General features: G+C 37.1%; 1 protein-coding gene across 2 annotated transcripts in view; it reads right to left on the bottom strand.

The window, feature by feature from the left end:
- Positions 1–6,270: 6,270 nt before the first annotated feature.
- Positions 6,271–17,380, bottom strand: part of ncalda (neurocalcin delta a) — an 88,002-nt gene continuing 76,892 nt past the window's right edge. For both annotated transcript variants that reach the window (XM_079837548.1, XM_079837549.1), the window contains 3 exons: positions 16,220–16,619; positions 10,390–10,495; positions 6,271–8,509 (listed from right to left, as the gene is read on the bottom strand). In XM_079837548.1, coding sequence (XP_079693674.1) covers positions 8,412–8,509; positions 10,390–10,495; positions 16,220–16,597 — 582 coding nt within the window. In that variant the 5' untranslated portion in view covers positions 16,598–16,619 and the 3' untranslated portion in view covers positions 6,271–8,411. The remainder of the gene's footprint in view (positions 8,510–10,389; positions 10,496–16,219; positions 16,620–17,380) is intronic.

Raw genomic sequence — 17,380 nt, 5'->3', positions numbered from 1 at the left:
TGACCCGGAGAAACGCTTCAGCTTCTACCTGTCTGACAGGTAACGATTCTGCTTTGTTAGCAAAATGTGACAGTAGTTTATCCATCACAAACACACACACTGAATTGACACATTTTACCAGTCGCACCAGTCCAATAAATGCAGACTTCTGGAGAGAGTTGTCTTCGGATAACTTCATAATATGCAGTATCCACGTGTTTTGTGTTCAAAATAAGAAAATCTTTCTCATGCACCAAACTTTTATGGTTGTGTCACTATAGAACATAGGTATAGGCCCTTAAATGCAATTTGATGGGAAAATATCAGCGGCGATTTGAGGACTAACCCTGCTGACTCACATGATTCACATGATGTCATCTCTTGCCTGAGCATGAGAACAAGGCCCGCCCCAATCTCCTGCTACAGAAACCAGAGAGTTTACAACAGCAGACCTGTGCCTCCTGAAAATACAACAACTATTTCATATGGTATTGTTCTCTATTCATCTATCGCTCCCTGTGAAAAACATGTTAATGATAAAGACAAATTACAGTGGCAAGAAAAAGTATGTGAACCACTTGCAGAATCTCTGAAAATGTGAATGATTTGAACTAAATAAAAGAGATCATACAAAATGCATGTTCTTTTTTATTTAGTGCTGTCCTGAATAAGATATTTTACATAAAAAATGTTTACATATAGTCCACAAGACACAAAAAAACTGAATTTATTAAAATCTCAATACTGTGTCGTTCCCTGGATGATCCACGGCTGTTTTTTTTTTTTTTTTGTGATGGTTGTTCTTGAGTGTCTTGTTTATCTTGAGCAGTTAAACTGCCCAATGTTCTTCAGAAAAATCCTCCAGGTCCTGCACATTCTTCAGTTTTCCAGCATCTTTTGCATATTTGAACCCTCTCCAGCAGGGACTGTATGATTTTGAGATCCATCTTTTCACACTGAGGACAACTGAGGGACTCAAACACAACTACTCAAAAAGGTTGAAACATTCACTGAAGCTCCAGAAGGAAACATAATGCATTAAGAGCTGGGGGTGAAACTTATTGAATTTGAAGATCCTGGGAAACATGCAAGTATCTTCTGTTGCTTCTGAAGGGCAGTACTAAACTAATATATATTTTAAACAAAATAAGAAACATTTTTATCCTGTTCAAAAGTTTTCACCGCCAGCTCTTAAAGGGTTAGTTCACCCAAAAATGAAAATTCTGTCATTAATTACTCACCCTCATGTCGTTCGACACCCGTAAGACCTCCGTTCATCTTCGGAACAAATGAAGATATTTTAGCTGAAATCCGATGGCTCAGAAAGGCCTCCATTGGCACAATGCACTGTACACTCTCAAGACCCATAAAAGGTACTAAAGACGTCGTTACAAAGTCCATCTCACTACAGTGGTTCTACAATAACTTTATAAAGCGACGAGAATAGTTTTTGTGTGCAAAAAAAAACCGAAATAACAACTTATATAGTGATGACCGATTTCAAAACACAGCATCATGAAGCTTCGAAGCGTTCTGAATCAGCGAGTCGAATCAGCGGTTTGGATCACCAAAGTCACGTGATTTCAGCAGTTTGGCGGTTTGACACGCGATCCGAATCATGATTCGACTCGCTGATTCAGAACGCTTCGAAGCTTCATGATGCTGTGTTTTGAAATCGGTCATCACTATATAAGTCGTTATTTGGGGGTTTTTTGCGCACAAAAACTATTCTCGTCGCTTTATAAAGTTATTGTAGAACCACTGTAGTGAGATGGACTTTGTAACGACATCTTTTTATGGGTCTTGAGAGTGTAAAGTGCATTGTGCCAATGGAGGCCTTTCTGAGCCATCGGATTTCAACTAAAATATCTTCATTTGTGTTCCGAAGATGAACGGAGGTCTGACGGGTGTCGGACGACAGGAGGGTAAGTAATTAATGACAGAATTTTCATTTTTGGGTGAACTAACCCTTTAATGCGTTGTGTTTCCTTCTGGAGCATCAGTGAATGTTTCAACCTTTTTTAGTTGTGTTTGAGTCCCTCAGTTGTCCTCAGTGTGAACAGATGGATCTCAAAATCATACAGTCCATCACAACCATCACAAAACAAAAAAACAGCCGTTGATCATCCAGGGAATGACACACAGTATTGAGATTTAATGGTTCATAAACGTTTGAACGGGATTATTTTAATAAATTCAGCTATTTTTTGTCTTGTGGACTATATGTAAACATTTTTATGTAAAAAAAAATCAAAAATCAAAAATAACATGCATTTTGTATTATTTAGTTAAAATTATTCACATTTTCACAGATTTTGCAAATGGTTAACATACTTTTTCTTGCCACTGTATATATATATATATATATTTAAATCTTTTGCTGTAGTGTGTCAGTAGGAAATATCAGTTTACATTTCCAAACATTCCTTTTGCCATTAATTGTAATATTCCAGTGAGATTTTTGTATGCACAAGGAAGGAGTCTGACAACAGCCGGTATGCTCCACATGGAGATCTGGTCTCACCATCATCGAGTCCATCTGTGATAACATGAAGAAACAGAAAAAAACTGAGACAGACTAAATCCAGAAGAACTGTGGCAAAGTCTCAGAGACGCTTGAAGAAACCGACCTGCAAATATTGATTTGATTTAGTTAATAGAAGTTAATTGATAAATCAAATCTAAAAATACAAATTATTTTTGAGAGCATCCTCACGTTACAGCATTTTTACACAAGTGCCTAAAACTTTTCACAGTACTGCACATACTACAGTGATACTGCAGTGAGGACTACTCAGCGCTACTAGCTTTGCAAGTCGGTTTCTTCAAGTGTCTTGGAGACACAGTTCTTCTGGATTTAGTCTGTCTCAGTTTTTTCTTTTTCTTCATGTAATTCCAAGTGTACTTACAAAAAACTCACTGGATTATTATACAAAAGGAATGTTTGGAAATGTAATCTGATATTAACAAATAACACACTACAGCAAAAGATATAAAAAAACTGGTTTAAAGCCCTTTATTAAGGTGAAAATACTAACATGCACAAGACTTTTGCACAGTACTGTACATGTATATATTCAGTGACTTGCTAAAGTATTGTACATATTTTATTTTGTTGCAGCCTTATGCTAAATGGCTTTAAATTACCTTCAACCCCCCACATCAATCTACACTCCTCACCCCATAATGACAAAACAAAAAACAGATTTGTTAATGTAAACACTAATGTCAACTTTGCAAATTTATTCAAAAGAAGAAACGGAAGTAATTACAAGTATTCATACCCTTGAAGGCACAATATGTAAGATTTTTGGATTCAAATATCCAAAAACCACTAGAACAATGTTATATATTTTGTTGACTTGTGTACTTACATTATTCCAAATGTTGCCAAGAATGTTTAAATCCAGAGAAATAAGCTATTTTAACCAGGACACAGACCGTGTCCGTGCGTCGCCTATCAATGACATCATACCCATGTTATTAATTTAGTAGAAACCATGGAAACACCAAAGACGCAATATATGATGTGTTTTATTAGACAGCTGAGCAACTGTTTGAATACATCCATCGACAGAAAACTAATGATTGTTATACAGCTCAACACAGTTAGTCTTTTTGTTTAAATCTTGTTTTCTTGATTTACCTCGAGTACCATGTTTTACCATGCCTAATATCGATCTAGCTCACTGCAGTGTGCAACAAGTGTCTCATAGTAGCCGCTGAGCGAACAAACAGAGTAGCATTATAACAACTTTCAGCACACTCAAATGTATCCAATATGATAAAGCAGTGCGCCGTTAGCCCACATACGCATGAGCGAAAGAAGCGGAAGTGCTCGTCTGCGGCATAATAAAAGCGCAGCGAAATCAAGCCACGCCTTTGTGTTGATTAAGCGGCAAAAAATTACATATTGTGGCTTTAACTCAGTACTTGGTTGAAGAAAGCCTCAAGTCTTTTTGGGTATGATGTGACAAGCTCTGCACATCTGTATTTAAGGATGTTCTGCCATTCTTCTCCTCAGATCCTCTCAAGCTCTATCAGGTTGGATGGGAACTACTGACAGCAATTTTCAGGTTTCTCCAGAGATGTTCGATTGGGTTCAAGTCCAGGCTCTGGCTGGGCCACTCAAGGACATTCACAGAGTTCATAAGCCTCTTGCATTGTCTTAGCTGTGTGCTTATAGGGTCATTGTCCTGTTGGAAAGCAGACCTTCTGCCCAGTTCGAGGGTCTGGGCCAGGATATCAGTATATTTAGCTGTTGAGCTCTCCTTACTCTGGCATAAAGCCATCAGTGGAGTGACACAGTTGCAGTGATGTTTGTCCTTCTGTAAGTTTTTCCAATCTGCATTTATGATGATGGAGCTCAACCAGAGTGACCATCACTCTGGTTGAGCTCCATGATCATAAATGCAGATGGGAGAAACTTACAGAAGCTTCTTGGTCACCACTTTAACCAAGGCTCTTCTCCATTGATTGCTCAGTTTGGCCAGGAGGCCAGCTCTAAGTTGTCCCAAACTTCTTCCATTAAGGGTTATTGAGGCTACATGCTTCTGCGAACCTTCAATGCAGATTTTTTTTGTAGTCTTCCCCAGATCTGTCCCGTCTCTGGGATCTACAGGCAGTTCTTTTGATCTTATGGCTTGGTTTTGGCTCTGATATGCATTCTCAACTGTTATAGGGTATGTGCCTTTCAAAATCATGTCCCTTCAATTGAAATTACCACAGGTTATCTCCACTCAAGATGAGTGCACAAGATGATCCAACAAAATGGGAATGCTCCTAAGCTAAATTTCAGGGGTCCAAATACTTATGCAATGTAATTATTTCAGTTTTTTTTATTTTGAATAAATTTGCAGTTATAACAAATCAGTTTTTTTTTATTTTGAACTATAGTGTATGGAGTGAGGATAAGTCAAATAATTTAAAGCAGAATAGCATTAAAATTTAAAAAAATGAAGGGGTAACTTTTACACACACACACACACACACACACACACACACACACACACACACACACACACACACACGTGTGTGGATTAGATTAGATTAAGTGATGAAACAAATCGGAAATTTCCGCTTCTACACACACACACACACACATATATATTTATATATATGTGTGTGTGTAGAAGCGGAAATTTCCGATTTGTTTCATCACCTATCTAATCTTACATCTCTACAAAGACAGTGATATAGAGTTGCCCAGAGTAGCAGCGAGAGTCTCAGACGTGTGTAATGTTTCCTCACTGAAGCCCCTGGGCTGGGCAGGACATATCAACAGCACTCACAACTTTGGGAAGAATAAAAGACTTTCAAAAGTGATGGAATTATAAATGTGTGTCAAACTAAAGTATTAGGTCATTGCTATTTTAGGAGAGGAATGTTGAGGAAACAGATGTAGGCTATAGCACTGATATCCATACTTAAATGAAAGAATACATATTTTACATAGCCTACTATACAAAATCATTAAAATATTCACTTGCTTTTCAATTTATGTTTAGATTTTAGTCATTGAACTCAAGAATGAAACCACATAAGAATTAGTTGTGAGTATGCGTGTGTACACACCAATCAGGCATAACATTATGACACTGATTATCTCTTCATCGCGGCACCTGTTAGTGGGTGGGATATATTAGGCAGCAAGTGAACATTTTGTCCTCTAAGTTGATGTGTTAGAAGCAGGAAAAATGGGCAAGCGTATGGATTTCAGTGACTTTCTTCCCATAGTGCATCCTGGTGCCATGTGTTCCCCAGGAAAGTGACACACATGCACCCGACCATCCACGTGATGTAAAAGAAAACGTGATTTATCAGACCAGGCCACCTTCTTCCATTGCTCCGTGGTCCAGTTCTGATGCTCACGTGCCACTGTTTGCGCTCCCGGTCAGCAGCCCCATACGCATACTTCAATTGAATCTGCCACAGATGAACTCCACTCAAAGTGTAGAAACATTTCAAAGATGATCCTGCAAAATGGGAATGTTCCTGAGCTAAATTTCAAGTGTCCAAATACTTTCTTGTTTAACAGGTAAATTATTAAATTTGAATCAAAATAAAATTAAAACAATCCATAAAATGATCCCATGACGGGAACCACTAAAAAGGTTCTATACAGTAAATGAAGCACCTGACTTTATGAACCTTTTCTTTTAAGACTGTAGAAGTAAGCTGACATCTTGTGGCCAAAGAAGGTACTCAACCACTTTTGTGGAGCTTCTATTAGCAAGTCATTGAAGAGCAAAAATATTCTGAAAAGCAAATAAATGCAACACCACAACACACTCTTTTCTCTCCAGATTTAATTTCCGCTCAATATGATAACCAAAACAAATTTCTATGTCTCAAATCTACAGTCACAAAATACAGATTACCATACAAAATCTACAAAATGCAACAATTACAAACAATTTGTTTGACAAATAACAATTGTACAGTATAAATTTATACAATACTGCATTCATATTTTTGGCACCTGACCACGATATAATTGTGATACAGAAATGTTACGTCAGATGTTGAAAAAAAAAAGAAAAACGAAACGAAAAACTACATAAAATATGCATAAAACATGAAATAACAGAGCAGTTTTGAACTGCCACTTTAACGTTTCTTTTTTCAATATTTTTTACAAAACAGCAGTTGTTCAGTGAGTAAAATAAAACAATAAAAACATTCAATTATGTTCATTAACAGTATAGCAGAACCAAATGCACCGTGGTGAGGCATTTGATGTTCACAGGGACATTCAAGAACATTGAACATCAGAAGTAGGAGTGTGGATCTCTGTGGCTTCGGCATGATTACTAAAAGCAGGACAAAGGGTGATATGGGAACTATTAGAAGTTCTGGATAAATGCTTTCTACTTACAGTTGAAATGGACACAGGTGTAGATACCACATGAGTGCAAGGGGCATTTGAAAAGCAATGGGTCCTATTTCTATTTACACACTGTTATTTTGAAAGGAGTGTGTAACTCTGAATGATTCAGTATGGCAGGTGAATATATTAAGCGAGAAGCCGTCAGCATAATTACATCTGTTAAAGGGGTGAATGGGTGAAGAGCATAGAGTTAAACTCTCCAACATGTGGAGGATTTTCATTTCAGATGCAAGCAAATTTGAAGCTCGATTGAAAAAAGAAAAGAAAAAAAGCCATATAAAAACCACTCACCCACAGAAACACTTGAGTGCGTTTAAGGCAATTCAGGAACTCGATGCTTATGTGTACAATCCAGACCGGCTGTAAGCGGATAAAAGTGATTCTAAAAATCAAAGTAGCTTTGAATCAATAAAGCTTTAGTTCTTGTTCAATAACAAAAACGTTCTGCAATAATGCAAACGATGCATCACGACACCTATAACCAGGGTGAGCAAACAGGGCTGTAACTGATATTAACCACAACACATGCATACAAATTACACAAATACTCTCCTGTCCACAAATGCAGATAGACTTGATGTTACATGCTTGTGCTAAAAACGTCAATAAAACCGATCGCTGCATCCTAAGCTGGAACTCTTGAGTACAGTTTTGCATGCGTGTCTGAGATTTCAGATTTTATATACAGGCCTACAGTTACAAGAGTACAAACATTAGAAAACTGGAAAAAGAGAACGCAGTTCAATTCATGTCATTTGAACAGTAGACTGTACGACTGAAACCAAACTGATCCACACTAAATTGAATGTGCGCTTCCAGCACTAATAAGGCTCTTTAGATTGTAAGCATAATGTGGGGAATCTTCAGTGTACAATTACAAAATCTGCAAGCCTGATTTATTGGTCCCATGGGATAATAATACTGTGATCTGCCAATAATAAAGCTGGCCAAACTAGGAGTTGAGAGAAACTATAATCTAATAAAGTTAAAAAGTCCCCCAATATTCTGATCACTAAGGCTGAGGTGCGATGCCATTGCTGTCACCTGTTTGAGCAATGATTCGGGCATCAGATTTATTCATAAAAAAAATAATAATAAAAAAATCAGGAATGAAACACTCTTCTACTGGGTGCATTCATTATTCCCCATCTTAAATTCCTGTCTTGGTCAAGCTTAAAAGGTCTCATCTAACACCCAGACAACATAAGAATAAAACTATGTATTTAACATGACATTGAAACCTCTTTTCTAATCAGGAAGTGATTCGAGCTCGGATGAATTCTCTAGTTCCCCTAATTCACTCCATCACAGGCCTCTTGCAGACGCAGTGCGGCTCGCTACAGAAATAACGCAGCCAATAACTCCGTGCACACGCACGTGTGTGTGTGTGTGTGTGTTACTAGATCTGGCCAAGCTCAGTCTGATGAGACCCAGATGCCCTACTCTGGAAAAAAACCGACCCTCCATCATTTCCCTGCGACTATATCAAAAACTAAATTAAAAGCCATAAATAAATAAAAGGTTGAAGCGCGAGAGGCTGATCTCAGAACTGTCCTGCACTGCTGGGGTCACACTGTAGCAGACGCACGATGGATGGGTCACTCTTTGCCCCTTTGATGAACTCCTCCAGAGACAGTTTCCCTAGAATAAAACAGGAGAGGACACAGGCTCTTAGAAAATCATATTATTTACAATAGAAAAATGATGGCTAGCTTTCCGATATCCGGCTCATGTTAAAATCTGAATCAACCTGTAAAAATGTGGGCGGAGAAAAATGTGCTATGGAAACAATGGAAGAGATTTTAGTGTTCCTATTAAATCTAATAAGCTTTCAGGTCTTCGGGTTTAAAAAAAAGGGCACGATGTAGTCACTATTTTGACAGTAAAACAAACACTTCTTTTTACGCCCACTTAATTAAAAAAAGTAACGATTTAACACTGTTAAATATAACCTTTCATTTTAAACTATACATTATATTGTTCATGAATTGACTTAAAATTATTTAGATTATTTGAGTTTTTATTTCATTTAAAACCAAAATAGTACATTTTTAATATCTGACATAATATGAAGATGTTTAATATAGGAGCATCCCTAAAACATGTAGTGATTGAAGGCGCTCCCCAAAAGTGACATGTGCAGCATCAGTCAGCAGGTGGCACTGCCGTCTCCCTGCACTCAGAAGTGAGAGGTGGCGAAGAAATGCTAAGAATCAAAGGACCCATACAGACACTGTTGGGAGTGATGAAATGGTACAGAACGGGTCCTCTCAAACACATGTGTGATGACATTAGCATTCATCGCTCATGTCATGTAGTTCATGCATGGACTGTCTGCACGGTTGATGGGACCATGTTCATTTGTAGCTGTGTTTTTGTGTTTTTTCAATTTCCTCACTGTGTGTACTATCCGTCCGAGTGAGAACATGTTTATGCTGCTTCCGCAGACAACTGCCCACAGATACACAAATATACGCACAGTCTGAGTCCCATGTGACTCTGGTCACGAGAGCAGGAAACGCAAACGTTCATCTGACCATAGAATCAGACCACTTTTTCCACTCGGTTTGGTTTTTGATCATCAATTTCATGCACACACAAGACAGCCCCTAAGCCTTTTTAACAGCTAATGGGGCCCTTCAAATCACTCTGAGAGCTTTTTAATGGCCTGATGTATTTAAATAAGTTGTGTTAGAGAGTGCACAAGCAAGCACACAGACTTTCCACAAGACATCATAGTGCCAGAACCTTTTTTTTGTAATAAATTGATCGAGAAAATGTAACATTTTCACATACTGATGCACCAAAATTTTTGAAAAACACTCAATGCTCTGATTTGTACATTTCAATAGCATATTAGGCAGCTTTTATATCCACTTTTTAATGATATAACTGTCTCTAATTTGTTGTTAAATTATAAACATTTAAAAAGGTGGATGTAATAAAAAAAAAATATTTTTTTACAGGTTAAGTAATAATGAATATCCAACATAGTGCAAATAATTAGCAAAATGCTCTTTTTCTAGTTAATTAATGAGCTATGGACTAAGGCTGCTCATAGCGGTGAACTGCAATATGAATTTTGACCGGTTAATACAATCTTTTAAACGCTACTTCAAGATATTTTGAAAACATTTGCTGCATGGTTAAAAAAATATGCTACACATCTAAAATTGAGCTTTTGAGAGAGAGAAAAGAGTCGCATTTTTATTTATTACATTAATGTAAAATATATACCGGTAGGCCTAAATAAAATGAAACGCTTACAAACATTATAAACACAAACACAAAACAGTATTCAGAGCAGAACAAGAATGAAAAACAAAAGTAGCTATATAAACGTCAAGCCAAAACTAATTCATTTAAAGCAAAACAGTATGTTGACAGTCAAAACGCCATCGGAGAATTAATAACTAAAAATCACTTTTGGTCAGTGATTACAACCCTCAAAGACCGCCATGCACTGTCATTTTTCATATACCACTGGCAACGTTTCGTGATAAAGGGAAAAAAGGGCTTACCATCCCGGTTGGTGTCCATTTGTCTGAAGATCTTCTCTGTTCTCTTCTCAGGAGTGGACTCATCCTCAGGCATCTTCATCACTGATGACACCATCTTATAAATCGCCTGTGAGAGACACCATCAAAAATATCATCACATCACAAAATACAGTAATCTCGTATATAAATGTTACTCTAACAAACATCAGCATTATCATAACCCAAGTGTGTAAAATGTGAAATTCAGACACCACAATAAGTCTAGCAGAATCACTATAACTAGAGTCTTAACAGATGTTACTCCCCTCTAATAGCTCCTGTTCAAATCAACACTTAATAGACTTTATCAAAAGAATAAGAGAACAAGACCTAACAACTACACACTGAGATATGAGGCAGCGAATACAGACAACTAATGTGACATGCATCAAGATCATGTAGAAACATGTCCAGTATGATGACATTTTATAGGAAGTACCTATAGCTTTCCTGAAGATCAAGTATCATATAATTGTATAGAACTTTTCTAAATAAATCTTGCTCCAAAGTAACAAGGTAGCAAATAGTAAGGTTGTATAAGAAATAGAACCTTACAAGTCCCATTAGACACAAACAAATTCTACATGTTAAATCCGCAAATTTTATGGTTGTAAAGTTGTTTTTTTAACTAGACCAATAGTCGACTAGACTAGTTTACTAAAAAAATATGCAGTATAGCACATCCCTACTTTGAATGGTCACGATCATCACTGCTTATCATCTTGTGTTTTCACATCTTTTGTATTTTCTTTACTATCCTACCTAAAACTATAGTTAGGTTTCCATCCAAGGATTGTTTTGTGAAAAAAAATGTTTAGCGCATCAAAATATTAACCAATATAGATGATGGAAATGCCAATAATCGATAATTTTTTGCAAATGTTGAACCACAATTGATACGCTAAAGTTAAATGTAAAAAGATTATGTCGATACTTCAAATGTCATGAAAACCTAGTTTGGAAACACTTTTTTGAGAAAAATGGCTTGCAAATATTTGTGGTGTCATATGACAGAATTAGCCTATACAGCACCGTTTCGTATTAAATCTATTATATATTCATATTAAATTATTTTACTACTATTGGTAAAAATAAGATGCGTTACATCTCAAACATCATTCGTCCTTATTTTAGTAATTTTGTCTTTTACAATCTAATAAAAGTTAATCAGAAAAATAATAGCTAACTGCACCCGTGCCTGAATATTGCTTGTATTTATCTAAATAGTCTTTATAACGAAGTACAAAAAAACATGACACTTGTTAATAAAAATTATTTTGTGATTACAATTTAATAATATATAATCAAGCTTTAAATTTAGCGCCTTAAAATTTCAGCTCGTCAAAAATAAAAATGGGGCGTCTGTCAAATGAAGGAAGACTGTTGGAGTTTCCGATACGAAAAGAAAAAGAAAGGTAAAACAAATAACATTACTTCTGTACCTGAATAAATAAAATTAATGCCATAAAAAAAAACAAAAAAAAAAACACACATTTTCATGGACAGGATCTGGCTACTTGACAAATGAAAAATCTCAAACATGACACTTGTTAATATAAACATTTTATAAATACAATATATTAAACTCAATCTCAAACTAATTAGGAAAATTAAGTGGGTTGAATCCAAAAAGCTCTAAACGAATGTTAGAATTGTTAAGACAGCAGCTCTATAGATAGACCATTTAAAAAAATATAGGCCTACACAAAATATAGGCCTACACAAATAAAAAGTTTTTTACAGCTGCATCTGTCTCTGAGAGAAAATTTTGATGATTGATCTGATGTTATTAAACCAGAAACTTTTTTTTGGTTTGAATGATCTGAATACATGCGTTCTCAGACACATCAAACCGCGACTAGCTTGACTTCCTGTTCAATACATTCAAGATTGTTGCTATATGACCAAACATTTTACTGAACCAATCTTTTTTTAAGGATCCTAAAATTGTGCATACAGGACAAATGAGTTGCGCTGTTTCCAAACCCATGGGTGTCATCACAAAGGCATCAGAGGGGATCAGACACAGGATTTTGTGACACGTGATCTTCTGATTAATATTTCCTAATTTAGTAAAAAGCCTATTATTTGTGACAATAGTAAGCCGTAAACTGGTGAATTTCAATTGTCTCACTCTCTCAATTTTACAAATATTTGGGATGCGAAAGAAACTATATAATTTGCGATATACGCAAAATTATGTAACATACTTTTTTTTTGTGATACAATAAAACTTGTGCGTTTTTTTTAGGGATGACGTCATTACACACCATTTTATCAGTAAAAGGCCAATTGGATGGGAACAGGCTGGAGACAGCTAATTTCACAATTTCTTTAATTCACTTTGTTGGTAACAAATGTATGGAAACTTGGCTTCTGACGGCTGCGGAGCAGAAAGAGAGGTGAATTAATTTAAGGCTTTTCTCCATCTGCAATATATACTTTAATTTCTCATAACCTTATCATTTGAGGAAAAAATGTGTGTGCTGTAAAGTTCAGCTCTCTTGTAAAGTTATTGAGTCTTCCCTCTACAGATGAGCTCCACTATAGACCTGCCGCAGAGCCAGTGTGCTACCTGGCTATACATCATTAAAAGAGGACAAGACATTCAGCCTATCATTAGATTTACATCAGCCTTCCAGGCAACGAGGTGAACCATGCATCAAAATAAAAATGCCATCAAGACATGAGAGATGTTCTCTCACCGCATCCTTTATACCCAACATAACAGAAATATTGTAACATTTTTACACATTATAAGTTATATGAAATGTGTCGACTAGATGTTACAACTAGAAATGTAAATATTTTTCTTTTTTTCCCTCATTTACAGTAAAATGTCATGGTACGTCAAACTTGGTTTGGTTTCAACAGGGCCTTGTGATCTGGGGCCATATTCACAAAACATCTTAAGGCTAAAAGTAGCTCCTAACTTGCCGATTTAGGAGAAACTTAAAAATAATTGGTGTCAGAGCAAAAATGCAGGAGTCCTAAAATTAAGATTAAGAGTATAGTACAGCTTTCCTGTAGCTCAAACAGTAGAGCATGGCGCTAGCAACGGCAAGGTCATGGGTTCGACTCCCAGGAAAAGCAAGAACTGACAAGATGTAAAATGTGTGCCTTGAATGCAATCGCTTTGGATAAAAGCGCCTGCCAAATGCATAAATGTAAATGTATTTCACAAAGCATTTTAGTGCTAAAACTCTCTCGTAAATCTGTGAACCGTTAGGAATAATCAAAAGGACTCCTAAGTCACTAAGACCAAATCACAAACCCCCTCAGCAATCCACCCAAAGACACTGTACACTAGGGATGTCACAAGTACCAGTACTTCGGTACCAAGTCGATACTGAAATGTAAAAATTGTGACGATACCATTTCTGTAGTACCGGTAGAACCGACTCCCTTCATTCAGTCACTTCAGTGTTTATCTAAGCACAGGGCTCCAGACTGTAGCCGAATATATACTTGTGTCTGTGAATATTAAAATGCAATATACAATTTAAATATTACTCCTGCAAATTCTGTGTCTCTGTGGATGACGGGCACAGATGCATCTTTGTAGTCTCTGCCGTGTGTCACTATACGAGGACACGAACGCAGAAACCGTCACTTTATGAGAATTTACCGTTTCATTTGAGAAAACTGTCATATCATGAACACAGACACTCAAACGGTGTTCATGGCAACCCGTCAAAGTAAAAGTTTGGTTTAACGTGAAGAAATTGACAGAATATATCAGGCTACTGTTGTAGCCTACAGTAGATTTAGCTACATCTCTACTAATAATAATAATTATGCCTAGATGGTTGCTTATATTTCACTTTATCTTTTTTATAAACCATGTTTACTTTTAAACAGCATGTAGCCCTTAAATGTTTATGTATTATTTACTTATAATTATTATCATCATAAACAATAAACTTACTGAATTTAATAAAAAAAAAATTAAATAGTAAAAAAAAACTGTGGTACTGAAATTGGTACCGTAAAATATTTATGGTATTGGTACCGACTATTGGAATTTTGGTATTGTGACATTCCTACTGTACACCATTGAGGAGATGATGGGTGCTGAATCTTTTCTTCATAAATGCAATACATACTATTTTGATTTATAGATTTTAAGCTATGATAAAAAGCCAACAATAAATCTTTAAAGGGTAACTAAACCCCTGCTCAGAGCTTAACTCCACCCACTGGCAATTTTTGAAAAATGCTGGAAAAGTGGGCAGAGCCCAGCGGAGACAGAGGGGATGAACCGAGGGCGGAGCTGAGCGGAGGGCGCGCACCTGAGACCCGCAGTGACGGATTGATTGACAGCTGTCAGACTCGCGAGTCGCAAAGATGGAGAATGACTGGAGTGACGCCAGCTTTGCAACAGAGCGCTCATTCCCCCACCTTCACCTGAATTGGAGGAGGGTGAAGTGTCTGTGGACACAGACCCAGAGCCTTATCAATGCGAGCCGCTGCTCAAACTGCGTTAACTCCCAATGCCGACGATGCTAGTGAAGCAGCAGCGCAAGAGAACTGACCTAATCTATGAACAGTCAAATCCTTACACTGAATGCCACTAAAAATAGATCAGATATCTGATATACATTCGATTTTCATTCAAGTTAACTGAATCAATAAGCAGCAGCACAGGACCAATAAGTTCAGACCTAAAAGCCTATTATAAAACGGATTTCCTCAAATAAGTTAGACCATATACACCAGCACGTTACGGTATTGTTGTTTGTTGCCGCTGCAACCACTTGCGTGTCAGGGTTTGAAAGCACGTCTCATGTATGAAAATTATCTGTACACATGACTAAACATTAATAAATGAATTAATTACATTAATAAAGCCCCAGTATTACAGATCATTAACTAAAAAAAGTTGGTTTAAGGTTTAGTTACCCTTTAATAAATAAATAAATTGGGATGGAGAAAACTGTCGAGGTAACTAAGTGAGTCGGCTCTCGGCTGTGTGTATACCTCCTCTCTCGCCGATTAGATAGACAGTTTGAACGTCCTCCTCACAAACTTGGTTTTTAAAACAATTTTTGCTTGAATTCTGCAATCTCTCGAGATGCAGACATGTAAGAGGATGACAATTAGCTGAACATCTACTAGTACTATACATATACTTTATTTGAATATTGCAACATTCTTATCTTAAAAACTTTGGCAACATGAAACCTACAATATGTTTCAATAATAAACACTGACAGAGACCCCTCCCCTATCAGCCAATCACTGTGGGCATAGTTAGTAAGCGTGATGACATCATCCATAGCAACAAGGTCAACCCTATCCTTACTCTTAGCTTAAGACTTTTGCGAATAGGTTAAGAGAAAACTCTTAACGAAGAACTTTTACTGCCATTTAGGAGAACTTTTAGTGGCAAGATAAAATTTGTGAATACGGTCCCAGAGCTACATTTACTCTTTGCAGCAAGAAAGCAAGGATAAATCAGGCCAGGTGCAATGACAGCAAACATTACCCTGTGAAGGAGTGCACTTTGATGAAAGCTTATTTATCAGAGACAGAAATAAGACTTGGGCTTTCTTTATAATATGGAGCTTCCTGACAGTCTAACACCACGGCTATCCTTGCTGCTAACGCACCACATTCTGCAAGTGAGAAACAACAACATATGCGATGTGAAAACTGGGTATAACAGGACTCGAATGGGTTCGCTTTTGTGTCTCCTTAAGTGAAATCTGATTCTATTTCAGATGAAGCAGTCATGGTGATGATGAGAAAAGCCGTTAAGGTGTGCCAACATTAAGATAAAATCGTAAAAGCTTTAGGTAGCCTGACATACCTGCACAATCTCAAGCATCTCTGACTTGCTGATGTATCCGTTCCCATCCAAATCATACATGCTAAACGCCCACTTGAGCTTTTGTTCCAGCTTCCCTCGTGATGTGACGCTCAATGCAATTATGAACTCCCGAAAGTCAATTGTGCCGTCGCCATTCGCGTCAAAAGTACGGAACACGTGCTCTGCAAACTTTGAGGCGTCACCATAAGGGAAGAAGTTTCCGTAGATTTTCTTAAATTCCTCCATGGAGAGGTTGCCACTGGGACAGTCCCGTAGAAAGCCTTTGTACCATTCCTGGATCTCATGCTCCGTAAAGTCCGTGCTCTCCAGCAGGTCCTGCATCACCTCAGGGCGGAGCTTGCTGTTCTGCTTCCCCATGTTTTCGTTTCACGAGACCGCGCTGGCGAAAGAAAGGGAAGAGAGAAAATGAGCATAGATGGACAGCTCTATAGATTCAAGTCTACATAGTGGTATATTGTGGCACCCTATTCTGCCATAATCCTTTATGTAAAAGGCCCAACATCCCAATTTATTTGTGGCACAGTTAAGTATGAAGCCTATTTTTAATAAGTGCAATCATCCACATTTCAATTTTGTTTGTACAGAAACAAACAAAATTAACAAGAACAAACAAAAACTAAAACACTTTAATTAATGAAATTACCATTAACTGGTTAATAATGTTATTTTATCGTTCTGTTTAATATTTGAATTTGGCAGTCAACCAATCATGAATTCAAAAAGCATGGCCAATGCAAATGTGACGCATCAAACATGAGGGAATTGCCCGCGCTCAGTTGTCAAGTCATCATAGGTAAGCTGCAAAAGCAATGTGCTGGCATGAGGTTTTTCAGAGGATATGTTACCAATCGTTCAAGCATTATGACGTGCAAATTAACATTTTACCACAATCAAGCTCAATGGAGTTACAAGGTTTTTCACCAGCGAATGTCAGAGATTTGTGTTTTGTCAGTTATTAGAACGGGTGCATCTGAGGCACTTAAAGTACTGCATTACGATCAAATTACAGATTACAAAGTTTATTGTAGCTATGTGGTCACTCAGTTTAATACAGTCGTTTAATACATTTGGCCAAAATCTTGTGTTATAAAAGATGAAGTGTTATGCACAGGCTGTATTGGCAACAAAAAATTCTGGCAC

This window comes from Gobio gobio (assembly GCF_949357685.1).
Source record: "Gobio gobio genome assembly, chromosome: 15".
NCBI lineage: Eukaryota > Metazoa > Chordata > Actinopteri > Cypriniformes > Gobionidae > Gobio > Gobio gobio.
Note: the sequence above shows the minus strand (reverse complement) of the source record. Positions and strands in the feature narration are given on the sequence as shown.